This window comes from Herpailurus yagouaroundi, unplaced genomic scaffold, assembly GCF_014898765.1.
Source record: "Herpailurus yagouaroundi ecotype Mexico unplaced genomic scaffold, PumYag 141, whole genome shotgun sequence".
Taxonomy (NCBI): Eukaryota; Metazoa; Chordata; class Mammalia; order Carnivora; family Felidae; genus Herpailurus; species Herpailurus yagouaroundi.
Genome location: NW_024412396.1, coordinates 22,484,378 through 22,509,170, shown reverse-complemented (window position 1 = coordinate 22,509,170; position 24,793 = coordinate 22,484,378). Strand labels below are relative to the sequence as shown.

The following is a 24,793-nucleotide window of genomic DNA, read 5'->3' as shown; positions in this document are numbered from 1 at the left end:
TAAATTCCACGTATGAATGAAATCATATATTTGTCTTTCTCTGATTGACCTATTTTGCTTAGCATAATACATTCTAGCTCCACCCACGTTCCTGCAAATGGCAAGAGTTCATTCTTTTTGATGTGTAATATTCCATTGTGTGTGTGTGTGTGTGTGCGTGTGTGTGTATATATATATATATATATATATATATATATACCATAGCTTCTATGAATATTTCTTATGGAAACTAGTATTATTAGTTTAGTCTTCAATATTTTTTTTAATGTTTTAATGTTTTTTATTTTTGAGAGAGAGACAGAGCATGAGCAGGGGAGGGGCAGAGACAGAGAGGGAGACACAGAATCCAGAGCAGGTCCAGGCTCTGAGCTGAAAGCACGGAGCCCGACACAGGGTTCAAACCCACGAACAGTGAGATCATTCCTGAGCTGAAGTTGGACACTTAACCAATGAGTCACCCAGGCACCCCAGTTTAGTCTTCAATAAAATTGTAATACCTAGATACCAGAGGTATTTAAAACTTCACTGTTTATCTACAAAATTATTAAATTATATCAAATATAAATATATAAATGGTTTTTCAGTCACATAATAAAGTATAGTTTTAAGAGCAAAAAATCAATAAGAAGCATTATGATCCCATTTTATAAAAACATGTGGATGTATACCTGTTTTACCATACAACTGACAACTAAAAATGAAGCTTCATCACATCTGTATATAGAGTTCGAGATGAATTCCAAAAATACTAATTTTTTGCTACTAGTATAGAATTAATGGTCTGTTACAAATCCTAAGACCATGTGTGGTAATAAGAACACTATTTCTTCCGTAATCAAACATTTACCAACCATTTTCCAAATGTAAGGCATTGCCCTAGGTGTTGGGGAAACAAATCATTGTCTTTGAGTGTCAGGGTAATGGCCCAGGGGGCACTGAACAATGCAAGATACCTGCAGTGAGGGTGTTAGAAAGGAAAAGATCAAAAAGATCAAATAAAATGTGTACCAGCTATTGTAAATGGGTAAAGATTTACTAGTTATTTTTTACTGATAATAGATATTTTTAAAAAGGTAATATTAGGCACTAGAAAATGACTATCATAAATGTATTCATCAATGTGTACTATTTTTTTAAATGTTTTTATTTATTTTTGAGAGAGAGAAGGAGAAAGAGAGAGAGAGAGACAGCATGAGCGGTGAAGGGGCAGAGAGAGAGAGAGAGCTACAGAATCTGAAGCAAGCTCCAGGCTCTGAGCTGTCAGCAGAGAGCTGAGCTGTGAGATCATGACCTGAGCCGAAGTCAGATGCTTAACTGACTAAGCCACCGATGCACCCCTCATCAATGTGTACTATTTACTACTATCTGTACTTCTTTTCCTACTGTTAACAGTAGCAGCCAGCATTGTTCAGAACTTAGGTAAGAAGTTTTGTGGATTTTTCTCCCCCTAGATTTTATGACATTAATAATAGTGAAATTATTTGAGAATGCTAGCAAATAGGCTTCAACTTCACAAATGCCTACATTTAACTGGTTCTTAGGGATGTGTTTAAAACCACTAATTTTACAAGTCAACATGTCATCAGTCATACTTTCAACAATTATTAGTTTTGAGAACAAAGAATTTTAAAAAGTTTTCTAAACTTGCATTATAAAAGAAATCCAAACTGGGAAGAATCAGACATTCATCCAGTTCAAATCTTTTTTTTTAAATGTTTATTTTTGAGAAAGAGAGAGAGAGAGAGGGAGAGAGAGAGAGAGAGAGAGAGAGAGAGAGAGCGCTCAAGTGAGGGAGGGGCAGAGAGAGAGGGAGACAGAGGATCCGAAGCAGGCTCTGTGCTGACAACAGACCCACAAACCGTGAGATCATGACATGAGACGAAGTCGGACGCTTAACTTACCAAGCCACACAGGTGCCCCAAGTTCAAATCTCTTTTATTGTGAGAGATTTTGAGAGATGTTAAGTATGTTGCCCAATATCACATTTATATATTTATTTTTTCTGTACTTTTTGTTTTTTTATTGATACCTAGACTTCAGACCCAACATAAATTTTAAAATATTTAAGACAGTTTTAATGGTTTATTCTTCAGTAACATTAAACAATAATAAATAAAAATAATAAGCAATAACCTTAATGTTTATGATAGTTCATGTGTTTTTTCATTTTCAATTTCTGATGACTACCATACCTAAGACCTATTTAATATTTTTAAAAACACACAGGAAACATGGAAACTACTCTGGCCAGATATAGAACCCAGTAAGTACTGAATGGTAGACTGAATAAAGGATAAATATAATGACTTTTAAATTTATTCTTATTTTGCTTTATTTTACTTTACTATTTTATTTTATTTTATTTTATTTATTTTATTTTATTTTATTTTGAGAGAGAGAGAGAAAATCTTAAGCAGGCTTCACGCCCAGTGCAGAGCCCAACACGAGGCTTGATCCCACAACCATGAGGATCATGACCTGAGTTGAAATCAAGAGTTGGAGGCTTAGCTGACTGAGCCACTCAGGTGCCTCTATTTTTAACATTTTAAAAAAGATTTTATTTTTAAGTCATCTCTACACCCAACATGGGGCTCGAACTCACAACCCTGAGATCAAGAGTCATATGCTCCACTGCCAGAGCCAGCCAAGTGCCCCAACAATGATCTTTAAAAAAATTTTTTTAATGTTTATTTTATTTTTGAGAGAGAGGGAGGGAGAGATAGAACCTGAGCAGGAAAGGGGCAGAGAGAGGGAGACACAGAATCTGAAGAAGGCTCCAGGCTCTGAGCCATCAGCACCAGAACCAGACATGGGACTCAAATTCATGAACTGCGAGATCATGACCCGAGCTGAAGTCAGATGCTTAACCAACTGAGCTACACAGCCACCCCCTCATAATGATTTTTTAAAATCATGATCTAGGGGCGGCTAAGTGGCTCAGTCAGTTGAGCACCCAACTTCAGCTTAGGTCATGATCCCATGGTTTGTGAGTTCGAGCCCAACATCGGGCTCTGTGCTGACAGCTCAGAGCCTGGAGTTTGCTTTGGATTCTATGTCTCCCTCTCTCTCTGCTCCTCCCCCTCCACTCACGCTCTGTCTCTCTCTCTCTCCTTCAAAAATAAATAAACATTAAAAAAAAATTTAAAAATTAAAATCATGATCTAATATAAACCAATTTCATAATCTCATTTAACCCTTAATATAAAATAAGATACCACTACTTAGTGAAACAGTAATATTTACAAGGGAGCATGGAGGAGATCTTTGAGTTAATATTGACCTTTGAGATATTTTGGATATTTCTAGCAGCAGAAAATTGAGGCCTATTTCCAGGTCACAAAGTTATTTAAAGGGCAGACCTAATATTCATGAAACCAGGTCTATCTACTGACTCCTACTAGTTTAATGCTCTTTTCATCACAAATGCACTGAACCATATGTGGTCTCTTCATCTTAACCAGCATTTGTGATGTTATTCTTCACATTTAAACAAGTTTCTTACCTGAATCTGAAAATGCTAAAGATGGTGACCTTTTTAAACAGGTCCCTTCTTTCAATGGAGGGCTGAAGGCAATATTTTCTAAAGAGGAACTCTCATTTTTTGATATTCCTACCTCATCTCCAAAAATATTTAAGTCTAGAAGGGAGAAAAACAATCAACTTCCTTTTGATGAGAAGGAATTAATATTTATTATAATAGAAGCTACTGGGTCTTGCAAATTTCAGTGTTATAGTTCAACATATTCCATTATTGGCCCTCAATTAAACCACAGGTACACTAGCTTTAGAATATTATCAGTTAAAAAACACACCAAAAGTTAAATTCCACTTACGTTCAGATGTCATTTTCTCAGTTCCTGTATGTTTCATTCGCTCCCAGGAATTCTGTTCCTTCTTTTCACAATCTTTAATGTCAAAAAGTTCTTTTTCCTCTTTTCTCTTTTGTCTCATCTTGTCATAAGTAGATTTTGAAATAGAAACTTTAATCTGAATGAAAAAGTTGAAATATTTGAAAGTATTCAGGGAGTCTGACATTTAAAATAACTATCTTCATCTCAGACAACTGTATGTGGACATTAAAGGTCTATATGTAAAAAATAAAATATACATTTTATAGTCCTTATTTCAGGAATTCTAAAATTGAACCGAATTACATAGTGCTAATGTAATAACTAAATCTGTGCCTGAGGATACCAGTCTGTTACTCATTGAGTGTCCTAGAAAATTGTTAAATATTACATATATATAAAGTACATTATATATGTACATACATATATATAAAGTACTATATATAATATACACGTCAAGTATACAGAATGAGAATATATTTGTTAGGAAAGAATAATCCATCAATTAAATGATTAAGGATCACGGGATGTCTGGGTCGCTGAGTTAGTTGAGCGTCTGACTCTTGATTTTGACTCAGGTTATGATTTCACATTTTGTGAGATCGAATCCTGAGTCAGAGATTGTTCCTCCCTCTCTCTCTGCCCCTGCCCTGCTCACACACACACTCTCTCTCTTAAAATAAGTAAACTTTTAAAAAATGTTTATTTATTTTTGAAAGACAGAGCACGTGCACGAGCAAGAGAGGGGCAAAGAGACAGAGGGAAATAGAGGATCCAAAGCAGCCTCTGTGCTGACAGCAGAGAGCCCAATGCAGGACTAGAACCCACAAACGGAGACATCATGCCCTGAGCCAATGTCAGATACTTAACTGACTGAGCCACCCAGGTGCCCTGTCAAAATAAATACACAAACTTAAAATAAATAAATAAATATATGATTAAGGATCAGAAATTTCTATTATACTGAGATTTTTAAAATTTCAATCCAAACACTTTCACCACCCCAAATCTGATGAACACAAAACAATGATATAATATAGGCTTAAATTTATCCTAATAATCTGCAAATAACCTTACATCCTTTTCATTCTCAACATCAACATATGATGGAATACTTTGCTGGACTGCTCTTCCATAAATCCCCGATGGTGGTTCAATGCTTTGTTTAACTGAAAATGTATCTCCATTTTCCACAGAAGATATCACTGATTGGTTGCAGGCTGCTGGTGCTGAATGTGGACTTCCAAATACACCTGAAATTAACCAACCATCCAACTGCCATTAAGTATGCATGTGATGTCACTCTAATAACAAAGTTTAAGACAAGGCTCTTTAAGAAGTAAACAATATAGTTAGTAGGAAAAATATGTTAAATAATCATAAATATATGGGAGCCTGGCTGGCTCCATCAGAAGAGCATCCAACTCTTGATCTTGGTCAGGGTTGTGAGTTTGAGCCCCACGTTGGGTGTAGAGATTATTTAAATAAATAAAACTTAAAAACTATATATATAAAAAAATACATGTATATATATATACATATATACACACACACACACACATATATATATATACACACACACACACATATATATATAAAATGGGATTGGAAGATACAATGGAGATGGACAGGTAAGTGAAGAAGGAGGTGAGGACATCCTATGAGATGGGAACAAGTATACTCCACGTATGTGGAGTGAATAACTTTGGTTGGGCACAAGGCAAATAGAAGAATAACAGAAACTAAGTGTGCAAGGGTAGGTGGAGAGCCTTAAATTAACTTAATGAAATTCTATCAAGCAAACAATTAGGAAAGCTTTCCAAGCATTTCATTCTATTTCACCATATTTACCAATAATAAGATGTGCACTCTCAATGTCTATCCTCACATGCTAGCTTTCTGATCAAAAAAGAAACTAGTTGAGGTATGTTAACTTGATGGCGGAATCCTTTTCTCACTTTAAACACTTTATAATTCAGTTAATTATACCTCAATAAAGCTAAAAAAAATCAGTTTTTTTTTTTTTAAAGGAGTTAGAAGTTTATTGAATACACTGCAAGGGAGCAGCAGGCAGGACAGCAGAGAAGAGACTGTCTGCCAAAAAAAAGAGCTTAAAAAAATACTTGCAAATATGTTGTTCAAAGCTCCCTTAATCCCCCTAAATATACATACCAGGTGTCAATTCTGGTTTGTCTAGACTCTGTATGGAAAATAATAAAATTACATTAATTACTAAGCTGATAAATAAGGACTGTCATTTGAATTTAAACTATGATAAAACTATCTTAGCTATCCCAAAAGTGTCTTAGAGGTAAGTACCTAAACTGCAGTACCTACTTAGAAGTACCTAAACTGTCACTTAATACATCTCTCTGAAAACTGCCAACATGAATTATTATAGTTGTTAGACAGAAACATAAAACCTACTTCTAATTCTTTCAATTTAATAATTTTTTAAAAAGAAAGTTTTAATCCACACTTGAATCACACTCTTCTCTATTCTTTAATGATGCCCTTGGCTTATGTGTGAAGAACACATACAATTAACAAGCTAAGGAACTTTGAAATACCTTTTCCAACAACTACTACTGAGTCTTCTGGTAAGGTATTTGTGGATGTGAAGTCAAAACTGGGAATTTGCTGTAAATTTGATGATGACCCTGTAAATGCTAAAAAAACAAACAAAAAACCCATATTTTAAAATTCTCCTTATATTTTTAGAATATTGTAACATGGTCTTTTAAAACAAAATTAATTTCATACACAGATTTTACAATTTATTTATTCACTTGTTTATTAGTCCAATAAATATTTAAAACTAGAATACCTAGCATGCACTAGGCAGTAGAGAGAAAAGAAACCTTCTTTCCTTAAGGAGTTTACATGTTCCAGGGTTAAGAATGGGAAAGATGTACAAGAAAATAATTATAGTATGATAATTGAGCAACAAAGGGGTAATCATGGGGGAAAGCTCTAACTCCTGAAAACAGACTAAGACAATCTCACAGCATTCTGTAATTTTCTAGGTTACCTTTCACTCCAGTTTGTGATTATGTAATTATTCTCTTTACTACTAGACTGTTGGCTCTATGGAGATAGGACCTCTATCTAATTTTGATTATCAATCTTTTCCAGAGCCTATTAGTATGGCATATAGTGGGTATTCAGTAAATATATGTTAGATGAATGTTACAAGGCAGAAAAAATGAAAAGCACAACATGATTAATTTAGGGTCAACTATTAGAAACATCAGGTAGCCTCAAAAAATGTGTAGTGACAAAAGGAAGCATATATCAGTAAATGGAACAATTTGCTCAGTAATAGTCCAAAAACAAAATCTGTCAAAAGATGACCAAATAATTAGACAGATCTCATGAAGAAAGATATAAAGAACATGTTATCTTTAAGTAGTTTAACTTCATTTATCAAAAAAGCTGATATAACTAGTCATTTTTAATGTTACTTTTTACTTTTTATACTATATTTTCTTATAAACAAAGAAACGCTGAAAGAAATGTTGCTTAGTGAGTCTCAATTCTAAAATATAAGGGAAAAATAAAATTAAAAGATTCTTGACATATAAACAATCCTTACATAACCTTTCTGTCACTTCTCTCTCATTCATCCAAATAGAGAAAGAGAAAATATTAATTCATAAAATCCAGTTTGCTAACACTCTAAGCATCCATCATTAATCACTTTCTCAAGTCATCAATAGGGGCTCTATGTTATGCCAGAAGATGGACAGGTTCAAAGGAACAACAGCAAAGGAGTGGAATGGGAAGAAGGGGTTCTGAAAGCTAACCCTAAAACCATCTGAGGTTTCCTGGAAAAGGAATCAATTCACATATGCCACTCATTGCAAATATTTCTTTTGGAAGTTTTTTTATTCCCTCCAGCTCTGCACTCAATATTTACTTTAACCTGAATGAGGATGCAATGTTTGAGTGACTGTGCCCAAGGCTACACTAATTACTTTGGGTTGGCTCATCATTACTCCATTTAACATGTGACACTGAACACCATTACATACAAAGCCTAACAGGAATATAAAGATGACAGTGTATTTCCTTTTAAATGACTTATACTACTACAGCCCAGTAAAGTGAAGAAAGCTTTCTAAATAAACGGATTTTAAGCTAGTATTCAAAAAGCAGACATGATTCGAACACATCAAGACTGGAAACGGACATCTACGCCAACATACATGCAAACTAAGAAAACTTCTAGGGGCGCCTGGGTGGCTCAGTCGGTTAAGCAACCAAGATCCAGTTCGGTTCAGGTCATGATCTCACAGTTTGTGAGCTCAAGCTCTGCGTCAGGCTCTGTGCTGTCAGCTTGGAGCCTGGAGCCTGCTTCAGATTCTGTGTCTCTCTCTCTGCCCCTTCCCTGCTTGTTCTCTGTCTCTCTCTCAAAAATAAATAAACATAAAAAAATTAAAAAAGAAAAGAAAAGAAAACTTCTAGTATTAAGAATGCCAGGGCATGGGGAATGAAAAGAGGAGTAAGATAATGCAAAACAGTTAAGGTGAGACAAGATTGTTAACGGTCTTCCAAATTATGCTACAGAGCAGGAAATTTATTCTGTGGGAAATAGGTAACCACTCAAGGTTTTGAGTATGGAAGAGATGGTAACAATACTTCAAAAAGATAATTTGGGAAGAGTATGCAGCCTGGAGTAAAAAGGGATAAAATAAAATGCAAGATGTCTTATCACAAGGCTACTGTAATTATCCAGGGAAGAGGTAACAAAGGCTGAGATTAAACAGAAGAACTGGCAGGACGAGTCATTGCCTGAACCTGGAGGGTAAGGAGAAGAAGACAAAGATGACTCTCAAGTTACAAGTCCCCATAACTGGGAAAATGGTAATGCTACTAATAAAAACGATAACAAAGGAAGAAGAGCAGGTCTGGAAAGGAAGGTCAGTTTGGTTTTTGAACATGTTTACTCTTGTTAAATGAACAGATGTAGCAGGTGTTTGGTTTAGAGTTGGCAGTGTGAGTGCAAAGTAATTTTCTGACATAGAAATAACTGGTGGTCAAAAGATACAGATATATTTTTAAAATTGTTTTAAGTTTATTTATTTATTTTTGAGACAGAGAGCACAAGCAAGGGAGGGGCAGAGAGAGAGAGACACACACACAGAATCAGAAGCAGGCTCCAGGCTCTGAACTGTCAGCACACAGCCTGACACAGGGCTCAAACCCACAAACCGTGAGGTCATGACCTGAGCCAAAGGCAGACTCTTAACTGATTGAGCCACCCAGGTGCCCCAAAAGATACAAATATTTTTTTGATTCTGCTGCGCAAAAAGGATGCCACTAGTAGTAAATGAACATGTGTAGCAATTATTTCAAAGCTATTTTTAAAAAAGAAAAAAAAATGCATGTTGGGGGCACCAGGGTAGCTCAGTCATTTAAGCATCTGATTCTTATTTCAGCTCGGGTCATGATCTCATGGTTCGTGAGTTCAAACCTGCTTGGGCTCCTCTCCCTACTCCTCCCTGCCCTCTCAAAATAAACAAACTTAAAAAATATATGTTAGGGTATGAGTCACTTTTAGGAAGAAAATTATTTTTTGTACTGATTATCTTTACATGAGAAATGAAATATGTAAGTAAATATGAAAAAAACCCTTGTCATTCTCTTTTGAAAAAACAATGATAAGAAACCATCCACAAAGAACAGATATTGAAGTACATCATGGATGAAATTTAAAAATTTGCAAAAAAAAAATAAAAAAAGATAAAGCTTCTAACCAACTTTCTTTTACTCAATTTATTTCCACAAAAAGTATACATGTCCTACAATGTCTGACTGCCTACACATATATATGATTTCAGATGAACAGAAATAACAAAAGTTGATCTTATTACAATCACAGTTGCTACATGTAAAAAAAAGACAGCTCCTTAAAGTTACTAGTAGATTAAAAATTTACAGTGAATTCTAATTACTCTATTTAAATATTTATACCTTTTAAAATCACTTTCTCTTGGGGTGCCTGGGTGGCTCAGTCGGTTAAGTGTCTGACTTTGGCTCGGGTCATGATCTCATGGTTTGTGGGTTCGAGCCCCACATCGGGCTCTGTGCTACCAGCTTGGAGCCTGGAGCCTGCTTCGGATTCTGTGTCTCCCTCTCTCTCTGCCCCTTCCCTGCTCATACTCTATCTCTTTCTCTCTCTCTCTCAAAAATAAATAATAAAGGTTAAAAAAATTTTTTAAATCACTTTCTCTTTACCTAAGGGAAAAATTTAAAATGTAGCTATGCTAGATCTCTAAAAAAAAATGGACAGCTGTCACAGAGGAGCTAGTTGCTATACTAAGTTTAAAGAAAAACAACAGAGGGGCGCCTGGGTGGTGCAGTCGGTTAAGCGTCCAACTTCAGCCAGGTCACGATCTCGTGGTCCGTGAGTTTGAGCCCCACGTCAGGCTCTGGGATGATGGCTCAGAGCCTGGAGCCTGTTTCTGATTCTGTGTCTCCCTCTCTCTCTGCCCCTCCCCCGTTCATGCTCTGTCTCTCTCTGTCCCAAAAATAAGTAAACGTTGAAAAAAAAAATTAAAAAAAAAAAAGAAAAACAACAGAGAATGTAAATTCTTAGCAACCGTTACTGATGAGAAAGAAGCCTTTCCAGGTTCGACCACAGGAAACTATATTCCTGCTTCTGTAGTTTTATTCCCTGGTTACAACCTAAGTAGGCATCTGGGATTTATTTATTCACATGATTTATGTCCCCCATTTTAGTGGTAAAATGTCTTGTAAAAAATGTGTGTGTGTGTGTGTGTGTGTGTGTGTAATCTGAGGGGGTTGAGATCAGCAGAGATCCCCTAGTGTTAACCTCTTGTGTAGTTGCTTCCCAGCCATGGCTTCTCAGGGAAGTCCATCAACCAATACATGAACCTGTATGTTCTTCTATTTGGCAAAATTATTTAATCAGTAACACATCAGCAGAGGGGAAAGAAAAATCTCAAAACTTAGAAAGCTCAGTTAATTTTTCTTTATTGGCATGCTTAGGGAGAATTCTGAGACATTTAATTTAGGATTTAAGGACATTCCATCTTAAAAATTAACTTGTGAAATTTACTAACCTTTTGTATGTCTTGGGTGTTCCTTATTTTGTATCTTGAAAACACTAGGTGAAATGTCATGGGATCTATCATCTTCAAAATCACCACATCCAAACCCATAGTTCATACGTTGACCAATTATGCTTACATTGGATGTTGTAATCCCTATAAAATAAAATACATAAAAATATTTATTAAAAATATTACCTGTGTTTCAGGTAATAGTACAGACAGGTACCTATCTCCCCTCTAAATCTATCTTGCCTTCTAGGTTTTTAAAAAGGTCAGTAACATAATATTAGAAATTACAACGTTATAGTAATTTAAAGGCTTTTATCTTATTTTAAATTTTGTAATACTTTTTACTAGCAGTTAAGAACATTTATTATAAGCTATATCTAAACATTTTATAAAACAGGTTAAAATTGCAACCATTTAAAAATTACAATCAGGGGCGCCTGGGTGGCTTGGTCGGTTAAGCGTCCGACTTCAGCTCAGGTCATGATCTCACGGTCCGTGAGTTCGAGCCCCACGTCGGGCTCTGTGCTGACAGCTCAGAGCCTGGAGCCTGTTTCAGATTCTGTGTCTCCCTCTCTCTATGCCCCTCCCCTGTTCATGCTCTGTCTCTCTCTGTCTCAAAAATAAATAAACGTTAAAAAAAAATTTTTTTTTAAATAGTTAAAAATTACAATCAAATACAAAATTTAGTGCTTGAAAGAGATAATCAAATATATATACACATATATTTAAAATATGACAAACATTTAATGTTTAAATGACATTTAAAATTTTAGAGCAAAAAGAAAAAAGATTATTTCTATTTTTTATTTTAATTCTAGTTAGTTATAAATATGATAAAATTGATTTCAGGTGCAGAATTTAATGATTCATCATTTATATACAACACCCAGCACTCATCACAAGTGCCTTCCTTTATATCCATCAGCCAACAAGCCTATCCCTGCCCACCTCCCTCCATCAACCCTCAGTTTATTCTCTACAGTTAAGAGTCTCTTATGGTTTGCTTCCCTCCCTCGTAAAGAAAAATTTTTTAATCTAGAATTTGTAAACTATATCCTGAGAGATATTTTCCATTTCTCTTTTCTCCTACTCTTGTGTACTGGGTCTATACTGGTCTGGCTGGTGAGGCAGCACACTACACAGTGACTAAGCTCAGAATCTGGAATCGTGCTTCCTGGCTTTAAATCATAGCACTTCCACTTAGACCACTGACAGAACCTGGGCAAGACATTTCATCTCATTTGTAAAATGGGGATAATAGTATTACCTCTTCCAGAATGGTTGTGAGGAGTTAAGTGAAGAAAATATACGTCAAAGGCTTAGCATAGTGCCTAGCATACTCTTATATTTCTAATTAAATGTTATATTCCTAATTAAAAATAAAACTAATCAAAACCCTGACATGGGCCTCCTTTTAACAAATACAAAAACTTTTAATCTACATTTGAATGTTTAAACTGACTACCTTATACTAATACTTTGAAGCCGGTAAAACTACGAAATATGTACTAAATGGAAAATACTACCCAATATACATTTGAGTCACCATCCATTTTAATATATATAGCTCCTATAAATACCATTAAGTAGTAATAACAAAAGATAATTTGTTTCTAATATTGTTGTGGGTTTTTTAATAAAAACAGGATTGTGGGGAAAGGGGTGTCTGGTGGCAACTGAGCTACAGAAGACTGGAGAGTAAAAAGCACTAAGTTCATAGAGAGTCAAAAAATATCTGGTGTTAAATGATAGAGAACTTCTGGGAGTAACGTGGATATCTTTCTCTTCTTAGTTTTTTATTTTTTTATTTGAGAGAGAGCGCGCAAGAAGGGGAGAAGGCAGTGGAGGGACACACACACACATACACAAAGAGAGACAGAGAGAGAGACAGAGAGAGAGAGAGAGAGAGAGAGAGACAGAGAGAGAGAGAGAATCTTAAGCAGAGTCCATGCTCACTGCAGAGCTGAATATGGGGGCTTGATCCTACAAACCTGGGATCAGGACCTGACTGAAGTCAAGAGTCAGATGCTCAAACGACTAAGCTGCCGTGGTGCCCCCTATATTCTTCTTAGTTTTGATAGTTAATTTAAAAGTTAGCCTCAGGGCGCCTGGGTGGCACAGTCGGTTAAGCGTCCGACTTCAGCCAGGTCACGGTCTCGCGCTCCGTGAGTTCGAGCCCCGCATCAGGCTCTGGGCTGATGGCTCGGAGCCTGGAGCCTGTTTCTGATTCTGTGTCTCCCTCTCTCTCTGCCCCTCCCCCATTCATGCTCTGTCTCTCTCTGTCCCAAAAATAATAAACGTTAAAAAATATATATATATGATTTAAAAGTTAGCCTCATGAAGATACTGGCTTTGGGGGCTAATGCTTTCTGTTAATAATAGGAACTACTAATCTCATGCTATAGGAAAAAATTTTACCATAACATCATTCAGGAAATTTAGCACAATGTGCTCTAATAGGTAGTAGTGGATTATGTGTGGAAATATTTATTGGAAATGATGATGTAAAGACAAAACGAATTTAAAATTTTTACATAATTATTTTTGGTTTTGTTTTCAGATAGTCTTTATTCTGAGCCTATCATTTTTATACTTCACAAATTAAATAATAAACTTGTAAATATTTGCTTACTGAAAACAAAACCCTATCCCACAAAAACAAAAAATGTAAACTCAAGTTTATAAAATCCTAAACCATTAGCAACTTTACATTTTGAGAACATATTAAATTTAAGCAAGAATATCTCACAGTGAATTCAACAGTAGAGGTCTGAAAACATGATCATAGAAATACTTAAGTTACTTGTTTAAAAATACAGATTTCTAACTCTGAAGATTGATTCATTAGTTGTGAAGTGCGGTCCCAGAAATCTTGTACAAGCAGCCCTGGTGGTTCCTAGGACTAGGCTAGTTTGAGAAACACTAAATATTAGACTCTTTAGGGAAACACTGAATATTACATACAGAAGTAGGTACTGTTTTAAGACTTTTTTCATTCCACTAACTTAAATGATTTACTAGGTCAGAGGGAAACTCAAATCTAGGTTTTCTAAATCTAGGTTTATTTATTTATTTTTATTAAAAACATTTTTTAATGCTTATTTATTTATTTTGAGAGAGAATGTGAGCAGGGAGAGGCAGGGGGAGAGGCAGAGAGAGAGGGAGAGAGAGGGAGAGAGAGAATCCCAAACAGGATCTGTGCTGCCAGTGCAGAACTTGATGGGAGCTTGAACCCACAAACTGTGAGATCATGACCTGAGACAAAACCAAGAGTCGGACACTTGGGGCATCTGGGTGGTTCAGTTAAGCGATCGACTTCGGCTCAAGTTATGATCTCACAGTTTGTCAGTTCGAGCTCCACATGGGACTCTGTGCTGACAGCTCAGAGCCTGGAGCCTACTTTGGATTCTGTGTCTCCCTCTCTCCCTGCCCCTTCCCCACTCGCTCTCTGTCTCTCTCTCTCAAAAATAAACATAAAAAAAAAAAAAAGAGTTGACCGACTGAGCCACCCAGGCACCTCTTCTAAATCTTTTCTAACTCCAAAGATATTCTTCCAAAAGAGGGCTCCATTTTTAGAAACAAGATACAACCCACCAATAACTTATACACATATTTTTAAAGTTATGAATAATTTACTATGATAATCAACTTTAGAAAAGGATTAAAGAACAATTTTATGTGTTCTGTTTCTTTGTGTCTTCTCCTTTAAGGGAACAAATACCAAGTGTCCTCTATGCACTTGGTGCTTTATTTTTTTAAGTTTATCTATTTATTTTGAGAGAGAGAGAGAGAGAGAGAGAGAGAGAAACAGCACAGGAGGGGCTGAGCGAGAGGGAGAGAGAATCCCAAGCACTGACATTGCAGAGCTCAATGTCAAGCTCAAACTCACAAACTGTGAGATCATGACCTAAGCCAAAACCAAGAGTCAGATGCATAACTGACTGAGCCACCCAGGAGCCCCATTAGGTGCTTTATATATCTTATACATTTAAATGTTCACTACCCTTTCTCAAGATTTACATTACCAGATGAAAGAACTGAGTTTCAAAGCAGTTAAATAACTTGCTCAGCTCATGAATATAGTCAAACTGGGATTCCAGCTAGGGTCTTTCAGACCCCAAAGCACATTTACCTGGTCTTCCTGTACCTAGTTAGATTAACTAACTTTGTGGAACACTAGCTTTGTGGAAGACAGGATACTAGGCATGCACGGTTGAATCAGGCATTCATGATTATGAAGGTACTTAGTAGGGAATCAGAAGTAAATAATTTCTGGGGATCTAAGAATCTCAGAGTCCAAAAAAGTAAAACAATGGCAATACAACTATAAACATGTCAGTGCAAAATGTAATGACATCACAAAAGAGGTAATAATCAATTTTGTTTGTGAATGGGGAAGGCTTCCAGAGAAAGCAACTGAGCTGTTTTCACAGCTGAATGGGGTGTGGTGTGGATTCCACATTTCACTTAGAAGAAATAGTACATGCAACTGCAAAAAGAGAAAAAATGGTACTGAAGGTGATCTAATAAAACTGGAGTGTAAGATTATAAAGAAGGAAGTGAAATATGAGGCTGGAGAGGTAGAGAGGGGAGAGATCATAGAAGAATGCCCTGAATAAATTTAGGCTGGGCAATATATTCAGATTTACATTGTGGGGAATGGATTATAGAGAATGAGACTGAAGCTAGAGAAAAATCTTAGGAGGCTAAGTAGGTAAGAAATGAGCAAAAGTGATAGTAGAGACTAAAAAGAGTAGATGATAGTACGGCATATTTAGGAGCAAGAAATTTAAAAATCTTAGCAGACAATTAAATACAAATATAGCTTTTTAGGGAGAAAGTTATAACATAAGATACAGTAGCTTAAAGTTATTAGAGCATTTACACTGAGATCATATGAAAATAAACATCACATTCCAATTTGTTACAATTCACTCAGAATCGAATACAGTTTTACCAATCATAGAATCACATGCAGTTCCCATCCTAAATAGATAAAAATCCAAATATTTTTCCAAATGATTACGAACAACTAAATCTATTTTCTGAAAAGTGATGCTATACACTAGAGTGTTATAGGTTAGTTCACAAAATTCTTAAGATACAAATGAAGTTAACGACTAGTTAAGTGTTGTTTTTTAAAACAAATTGTCTTTTGTGATGCATAGTGGCTTCCAAACTATGCTGCATATTAGAATCACTCTGAGGGCTTTCAAAATTCTGACAGCAGCATCACATTTCTTATCAATTAAACCAAAATATCTGGGTGGAAGAGCCAGGCATAGGTACACCTATGGGCTTAAATGGGTATCAACTATTTAAATGCTTTTTCTTCTAAGAATAATAAAATATTTATTCTTGCCAAAAAAAAAAAAAAGTCCCTTTAAGGAGTTAAAAAGATGATTACTTTTACTTGGTATGCTCAAAAATCTGAACTGTATTTATCATTTTTGATATAATTTAAATATCATAGTGTCTATAAATCATATTTATAAAAGTTATAAAATACCTGCACTGGGGCTTTGGTCAGCTATCTCAGAATTTTTATTCTTTGCAGAAGAAAGTCTTGTAGGACAAGGTTTTGATCCAAATGTTGGAAATATGTCTGACCTACAATGAAACAAAGTAATTTCAATAATCATTTAAGATCTAAAGCTATTCAACATTCTTACACAAAACATTCTCTATATTTCCCATTAACTCACTAAACTGCAATAATAAAGCAGGAGCAAGTAAGAAAAACTATAAGAATTTTTTATTGATATTCCTAGTTCACTTTTTGAACTTCCAACCTTTTTAACATATCAGCAATTCTTAATTATTTATGAGAGGATTGCCAAAGGCAGGGAAGATTCTCCAACTTGTACTATATAATCTTTTGTTGGGTCAAAAAAAAAAAAGTGATCCAAAGAAAGTGCATTCCAAAACTAAAGCAAATGATTCCTAATTATCTAATATACTATCTACCCTTATAAATAATAATACCAAAAAAAGAGACTTAACTACATTACAAATAAGAGACTAGAAACATTTATTAGCAAATGCCACTTCTTGGAGTTTTTTTTTTTAAGTTTATTTATTCATTTTGAGAGAGACAGAGACTGCATGAGTGGGGAAAGGGCAGAGAGAGCAGAGAGAGGGAGAGAGAGAGAGAGAGAGAATCCCAAGCAGGCTCTGCGTTGTCAGCACAGAGCTTGACGGCAGTGGCGGGGGGGGGGGTGGGGGGGGCCTGAACTCACAAAACCATGAGATCATGACCTGAGCTGTGTCCAAGTCAGATGCTTAACTGACTGAGTCACTCAGGTGCCCCTTCTTGTATTATTCTTTGTTATACTTTTCTTTTCTAACGTTTATTTTTGAGAAAGACAGAGAGAGCGACAGACCACGAGCAGAGGAAGGGCAGTGAGGTAACAGAGACGGAGAATCTGAAGAGCAGGCTCCAGCCTCTGAGCTGTCAGCACAGAGCCCAATGCAGGGCTTGAACCCAGGAGTTATGAAATCATACCCTGAGTCGAAGTCAGACACTTAACCGACTGAGCCACCCAGGCGCCCCACACTTTTCTGACATTATAAAGACCTACAGGCTATGTTTTATAAAAAAGGCAACTGAAGAATGTTAAATTAGAATGTAATAGAACTGTTTTAAATCAAGTAAGTGTCATAATATCAATAAGCCAGTGATGGATATAATTTTTTTTTAATGTTTATTTATTTTTGAGAGGGAGACAGAGCATGAGCAGGGGAGGGGAAGAGAGAGAGGGAGACACAGAATCCGAAGCAGGCTCCAGGCTCTGAGCTGCCAGCACAGAGCCCGACGAGGGGCTCGAACCCACGAACCACGAGATCACAACCTGAGCTGAAGTCGGATGCTTAACCGACTGAGACACCCAGGCGCCCCAAGCCAGTGATGGATATTATAAAGAAGAGATTTTACAAAGGAGTACAATTCTTAGTTGGGTTGGCATTGTTGTTAATTGATCTAGTGAGAAATCAATGTTAAACATCTTTAAAGAGTAATTTCTTTAGAATAGAAAGAATAAAAAATTTACATTTATGCCATGCATTACATTCAGGTGAAAGAAAATACTTCAGTCTCTAAAAGAGTGGCTCTTAAGAGTTTTTCCTCCCAAACCCACTTAAAGATGAAAGCTCCACATAGGGTAGAAGTGGCTTTCTTTGACATTATTCTTAAGGCAAGATGCAAGCTGGTTAAGAATAATTGCTTTAAAGCTATTACACTTAATGTGGAAATATGAAATTCATTAAAGGTAATTTAGTCCAGATATGAGGGCATACTGAACTCCCCTTCTCACAGAGTTCAATATCTGAAGAGAATAATTCCATGAGACAACATAGGGAATAGTGAATTCTGAATGTTAAAGTATAAAGTGAACATTTCTTCCCAACTGGGTTCCAAATTATTCACAGGACCTTGCAACTGTAGGAGTATCTAACACAAAATTTCACATTCCTAGAAGATAAGGGAAGGACTTTAGATCTAAAAGATAAATATCTATTTCAAACATCTGGTAAGTAAATGTAACCACAGTTATCTCACCAGCCCATGTAGCCATTCCAAATTAATTTTGTAAATACACTGCATTATTCTATCTAGGTAATTACAACAAAATAATTTCCAGTCAAAAGAAATTTACAACTGCAAACTAAAATGCCACTTAAATTAAAACTGTAGAGAATGAAATCATGGGATAAGATAAACTTCTCAGAGCAGGACACAAAAAATTGGTTTAATTCTATGGACTGCTGAAATGAAACACCCTTTTCCATTAAAGTTAATAGAACACCATCTCTCCTTTGATTATGCAGTCTCTAGTTACATACATTGTTAAGAGACTCCAGTTCATGTAAGTGAAAATAATTTAAATTTAATTTTAAATAATCATGGCTGATAGCTGTGTATAAACATGGTTCAGGATAAAATCAAAGAAAAGTAAAGGTAAAAAGAATGACAACAGATATAAACAAGGATGTGAAACACCTCAGACTTTGCTAGTGGGAGTGTAAAACTGTACAAGCATCTTGGAAAACTGTTTAGCAGTTATTTAAAAAGTTAAATGTACATCTACCCTATGACCTAGCAATTCTACTCTTAGGTTCTTGTCTAAAATAAAGAGGGAAGAGATTCCCCAAAATCCTAGAATAAAGTCACAGAAATCCCCAGAAATCAAGGTGGGTTTACCATTTAATTAAGACTTAGGGGTTACTGAGGTAATGTGAAAAAGTTTGCTGAATTGCTGTACTAGAAAATAATTCTCTGTCAGTGTGGGGCGGCCAGGACTCTAATTCCACAGCCCCTACAAGAAGACTCCTGAGGAGGCTGCAAAAGCTATGGCATGGCCTCCTGAGCTTCCACAAGATAATGGAATAACAAAATACAAGAGTGGGGTAACAGCTGGGTGGAGTTTACCTACAAATTAGAGGAAATTGGTGCTGAGTTTTGAATGAAAGCAGTAACATCAGCTATAGGTCCGCTGCAAAAGTGTCAATGATTCAGAAAGGAGTTAAAGAACAAGGAATATTAGGATAAATGTTAGATAGGCAGAGGAACAAGTAGGGCTTGGGGAATAAGGGCTTATATTAATATAGGTGCCCTAGGTTACAGCTGTGGCTGTGTTGTCTCTCTCCACCCATCCCAAACCAACGCCAAGCAAGGTAATACCTGTAAACCTTTCTTTTAAACTTTTTTTTTTTTTAACGTTTATTTATTTTTGGGACAGAGAGAGACAAAGCATGAACGGGGGAGGGGCAGAGAGAGAGGGAGACACAGAATCGGAAACAGGCTCCAGGCTCTGAGCCATCAGCCCAGAGCCTGACACGGGGCTCGAACTCACGGACCGCGAGATCGTGACCTGGCTGAAGTCGGACGCTTAACCGACTGTGCCACCCAGGCGCCCTGTAAACCTTTCTTTTAAATGGACTTCAACATTTTACGAACTAGAAAATAAATAGCTTTAAAGCTTTTTTTTCAAATACGATATTAGGAATCAGACTACAAATTAAACATTAGCATTCCTTTAACATGTCAAAAAAATTAAATACATTATTCTCTTCCCCTGAGGAGTTGTAGACAGAGAAGAAGTCAGTGATTCTTGGCTGTAAACTCCACTTTCACTATAAGAGCTGATGTTTGGAGAGGAAGATCGAGATGGTGAGTCCACAGTCAAGTCAAGCTTAATTGCAGAATCAGGGCTTTCAAGATCAGGAGTACTGCCACTCAGTTTTGCTCTTTTCTTAGCTGCACTATTACGAAGGGACCTAAGAAAGCTCTGCATCTAAGAAAAAAAAATAGAAACAATTAACTTTACAAGACATTTATATGAGTAAAAATTATCCTTAGTATTTAAATTTTATTCACTATACCTAGCTAGCCACTCTCCAGTCTGGTACTAACAAGATGGATATTAACATATCTGTACAGAGTAAAAATACATATTTTATCACGACCAATTTATTAACAAGACTGTAAACTCCTTAAAAGGAAGGATCCCAAGCTATTTATTATTTACCATGATATTTGCATCACTGAGCACAATGACTAATATAAGTTAATCAGTAAATGAACATTGAATCAGATGGTAGACATCAGAGTTGAAGTCATAGAGGTTTGGCTAATCTTAAGTCATTAATGTGTGAATGTAGCCATTTCAAAATTCTGTGAAAAGTGATCATTTTTCTAAAATTTGAAGTTTACATCCAGCTTGCCAATGTTAGAGTTCAGAGAACAACAGATCATTGTATGTGACTTCTGAAGCCAAGTATTTCTAGAAATGTAGACTAGAAACTGCCATTACAAACTAATACATTAAATTTGGAAATAGAACCTTGAATGAATTAAGGAACACAAAAACATACATAAACTATGTTTTACTTACATTTTGATTGTAACGATTATAATGGTTGATGCAACTATACGGCCACTTCCCTAGTAAATCTTCGGAAGGCTAAATATTTAAAAACAGTACTATCTCCAATATTTATCAATAATTATGTAAAAGAAATAACCCTTTCAATTATTCACTAAAAGAAAAAGGGCAATTTTTAAGCTTTCACAAAAACAATGCAAAAATATATAGTGTCAAATGAAACTTAAGAATTATGTAGGAAAATGCCTCTTCTGTAACTTTCTTCCCTTTAAATGAATTCTCTTCCTAGTACCAGTGAAATACAACTTGGGGGCGGGGGGGGGGGGAGATTTTACAAGCAGTTAGAAGTTAGAATAACTAATTAATTCATTAAGAACCAATTTTGGTATGCATGCTTAATATTAAAGAAATGCTTTTAAAGTGAGGATGTGTTAATATTAACTTTATTTTATTGAGCAAATTATCAGTAATGATGCTTATATCTTAAAAATTGGCAAAAATAAGACCACAAAATATCATCATTGAATGTTTCGGTTTATATATTTAATGTAAACACTTTTTAAAATCTGACATCAGGCAGACTGATACGATAAAAAGGAAGTATCTATGGAAATAGTGTTCTGAATCAACGTAATATAGCAACAACATTCCTTCTCTGACATAATTAGTATGTACAGAGTTGTCATATTGGCAATAGATTTTTATAGTATAAAAATATAGTATATACTCAAAGATGAGTATATGATTTCAGTTTCATAATAATAAACTTGTACATATGCATAACAGACATACTCAGGAATGTTCAATGCACCATTGTTCGCAACAACAAAAAGACTAGGAATAACCCAAAATCAATTACGATTATATCATAAATACCAAAGTATTAATATATTAAGAGTACAAAAATACATAAAATACAAATTAATGGTGATAGTAGTTGACTCTGGTGAAGGAAGGAGAGGAACTGGATTGGGGAGGGAACTATGTTATGTTTCATTTATTTAAAAAATAGGAAACAAATATGCAAATTTTTCATTTGGGAGGGGTTAGTGCATGGGTATATTGCTATATTACTCATACTTTTAATTTAAAAAGAAATAAAATATGCACAGAAGAAATAGAGGAAACGCATTAGAATGTTAATGGCAAATCATTCTGGGTAGTGGGATTTGGTGTGATGAATTTTCTAACATTTCACTACAGTTTTTACATTTTCTATAAGGATCATGAAATATTTTTATAAAAAAGAAAACATGTTATGGAATTAAAAAGTATGATTTTTCCTTAAATGACAGCTATTGTATTATAGAAAATTACAAGCATTTTAAAACTATTAAAAGTGATATTTGGCTCTAACCTCTTCTTGATCCAAATCTTTATCTCTGATATCCAATTCTGAAAGATCGATTGTAAGACTATCTTTTTCACTCTTCCAAATATCATCAGGTTCTTTCTTTTTGGGTCCCACTGTGCTTAAGTCTGCTTTATCAGGCAAAAGGCTGATTCCCCTTGGTATGGGAGGGACAGGTTTGGTCCCATTTAGGCCTCGGCGGGAAGATGGTGATCTCACCAAGGCAGGGGTAAGTTGAACTGGAGATAGTTTTTCTTGAGAATTTTCTCCTGCATGAAAAGAAATATATATTTTACTTTTTTTTTTTTTAAATTTCAGAGAAGTGGAAGTTATAATCACAAGTGTTTGGAATACAATGTTTTTAAATTAAAAAATACACTTTTTTTTATTAGGAGTGAAGATACTATTTATTATTTTTTTATTTAAAAAAATTTTTTTTTCAACGTTTATTTATTTTGGGGACAGAGAGAGACAGAGCATGAACGGGGGAGGGGCAGAGAGAGAGGGAGACACAGAATCGGAAACAGGCTCCAGGCTCTGAGCCATCAGCCCAGAGCCCGACGCGGGGCTCGAACTCACGGAGCGCGAGATGGTGACCTGGCTGAAGTCGGACGCTTAACCGACTGCGCCACCCAGGCGCCCCTGAAGATACTATTTAAAATGAGGTCAAAGTATCAGGGTCCCCTAACAAATATAACAAAACTGAGTCACCAGAATTTCTTTCATATTAGATAAAAATACTGTATACACCAAGTAAAATTTCTGTCTTCATACACATTATCATAACTGATATTTGTACAGAAAAGTCTGTATGTCCCTAAATAAGCCACAGGGGCTATTTCCTATCTTCATTTAATTACATACACAACATTTGAATGACTACTATACACAAAACATTAACGCCAGGCACTAGGAGAACAAACTGAATAATTTTTCAGCTTTCAATACAATATTTGATCTCAGAGGAAAGACAAACATAGAAAGAAATTAATGGAGAAAATGAAGGTTCAGTGCTAAGAATAAGTGGTAAAATTGACTGACCATGCGATAAATTGCCCTTGGTCATGTTATAAACTAGAACATCAGTGTTGTGGGGTAGTTTAAAGGTAGAACATCTTTTTTTGTTGTTTGTTTGTAAGATTTTGTTTTTAAGTAATCTCTACACCCAACGCGGGGCTTGAACTTACAACTCCAAGATCAAGAGACACATGCTCCACTGACTGAGTCAGCCAGGCACCGCAATCAGTTATGAACTGGAACATCTTACTGCAGAGATTGGGAATAAGAAAGTATGTGGGATATAGGGGTCGCCTTTACTAGACTTATTTTGAAATTGGATCTGTCTTGAATAAATTTATATGCCAATTTCATTATTTTGGAGAGGGCTATTGTTAAGGATATTTTAATTTATAACAAATACTAGAAAACTTAAAATAATTTGAACATATACTAAGCATTCAAAAAATGTAGAATAAATGGATACTAAACAATAATTATAGTAATTATATGAATGGCATTTTTTATTTCTAAAATGAAAATTTGTTACTGGGCTCTTAGGCTGTTCATGCTCATTACAAAGCTTTATTAGTTGCATAGTTTTGAAAAACGATTCTGAAGTAGAAAACTAAGAAATGACAATGTCAATTGAATTTTATTTTTTTTAATGTTTATTTATCTTGAGAGAGAGGGAGAAGAGGGAGAGAGAGCACACATGCATGCAAGGGGGAGGGGCAAAGAGGGAGAGAGAGAATCCCAAGTAGGCTCCACGATGTCAGCAGCACAGCCTGACACAGGGCTTGAGCCCACAAACTACGAGATCATGACCTGAGCCGAAATCAAGAGTTGGATGCTTAACCAAATGAGCCACCCAGATGCCCCTCAATTCATTTAAAAAAAATTTTTTTAACGTTTATTTAATTTTGAGAGAGAGACAGAGAGTGTGAGCAGGGGAAGGGCAGAGAGAGGGGGATACAGAATCCCAAGCAGGCTCCAGGCTTCGAGCTGTCAGCACAGAGCCCAATGCCGGGCTCAAACTCATGAACTGTGAGATCGTGACATAAGCCGAAGGCAGACACTTAACCGACTGAGCCATCCAGGCACCCCTCAATTCAATTTTATATTACAGGTTTGAACTATTTAACATAAATGCAGTTTACCAGCTTTTAAAGATTAAAAAACCCTAACTCCAAAGTAATAATTCAAAAACACATGAAAATTTGAACAAAGTATTAATTTTTACCATCATTTATACCTGGAGGGTCAGACGATTTTTGGCTGACAAGCTTTTTCTGTGGACTTGGCTTTGGTAGTCCCTCAAAGCTTTTAAGAGGCCAGGAATTAGAGAAATTGATGCAATTATCCTGAGACTTCTTTGGAGATACAGTAAGAGATGTGTGCTTTGGACTAGTTCGAGGTGATGAGACGGGATAGGATGGAAGGATGAAGCCTCCTGGACTTGGATTTAGACCAGAGTATGACGAAGTACGTTCTGTTTGGGTACCAAATGTCTGTTGTGTCTTAGGGGCAAAATTTAGGCTAGCATACGCTGTAATAAAACAAAAGAAAATATATTATCTATGTATACACATCTAAGATTTTGAAGTTTTTTGCTTTTCACATTCA

The 24,793-nt window shown here is 35.8% G+C and overlaps 1 protein-coding gene across 4 annotated transcripts in view; it reads right to left on the bottom strand.

Moving 5' to 3' along the window:
• The window catches only part of TOGARAM1 (TOG array regulator of axonemal microtubules 1), a 74,344-nt gene that overhangs the window by 28,011 nt on the left and 21,540 nt on the right, over positions 1-24,793 (bottom strand). For 3 of the 4 annotated variants that reach the window (XM_040477030.1, XM_040477032.1, XM_040477033.1), the window contains 8 exons: positions 24,423-24,716; positions 22,178-22,440; positions 19,997-20,229; positions 16,446-16,546; positions 10,937-11,080; positions 6,419-6,517; positions 4,926-5,101; positions 3,834-3,987 (listed from right to left, as the gene is read on the bottom strand). In XM_040477030.1, the coding sequence (XP_040332964.1) occupies positions 3,834-3,987; positions 4,926-5,101; positions 6,419-6,517; positions 10,937-11,080; positions 16,446-16,546; positions 19,997-20,229; positions 22,178-22,440; positions 24,423-24,716 (1,464 nt within the window). The remainder of the gene's footprint in view (positions 1-3,833; positions 3,988-4,925; positions 5,102-6,418; positions 6,518-10,936; positions 11,081-16,445; positions 16,547-19,996; positions 20,230-22,177; positions 22,441-24,422; positions 24,717-24,793) is intronic. The other variant, XM_040477031.1, reaches the window with a different exon arrangement.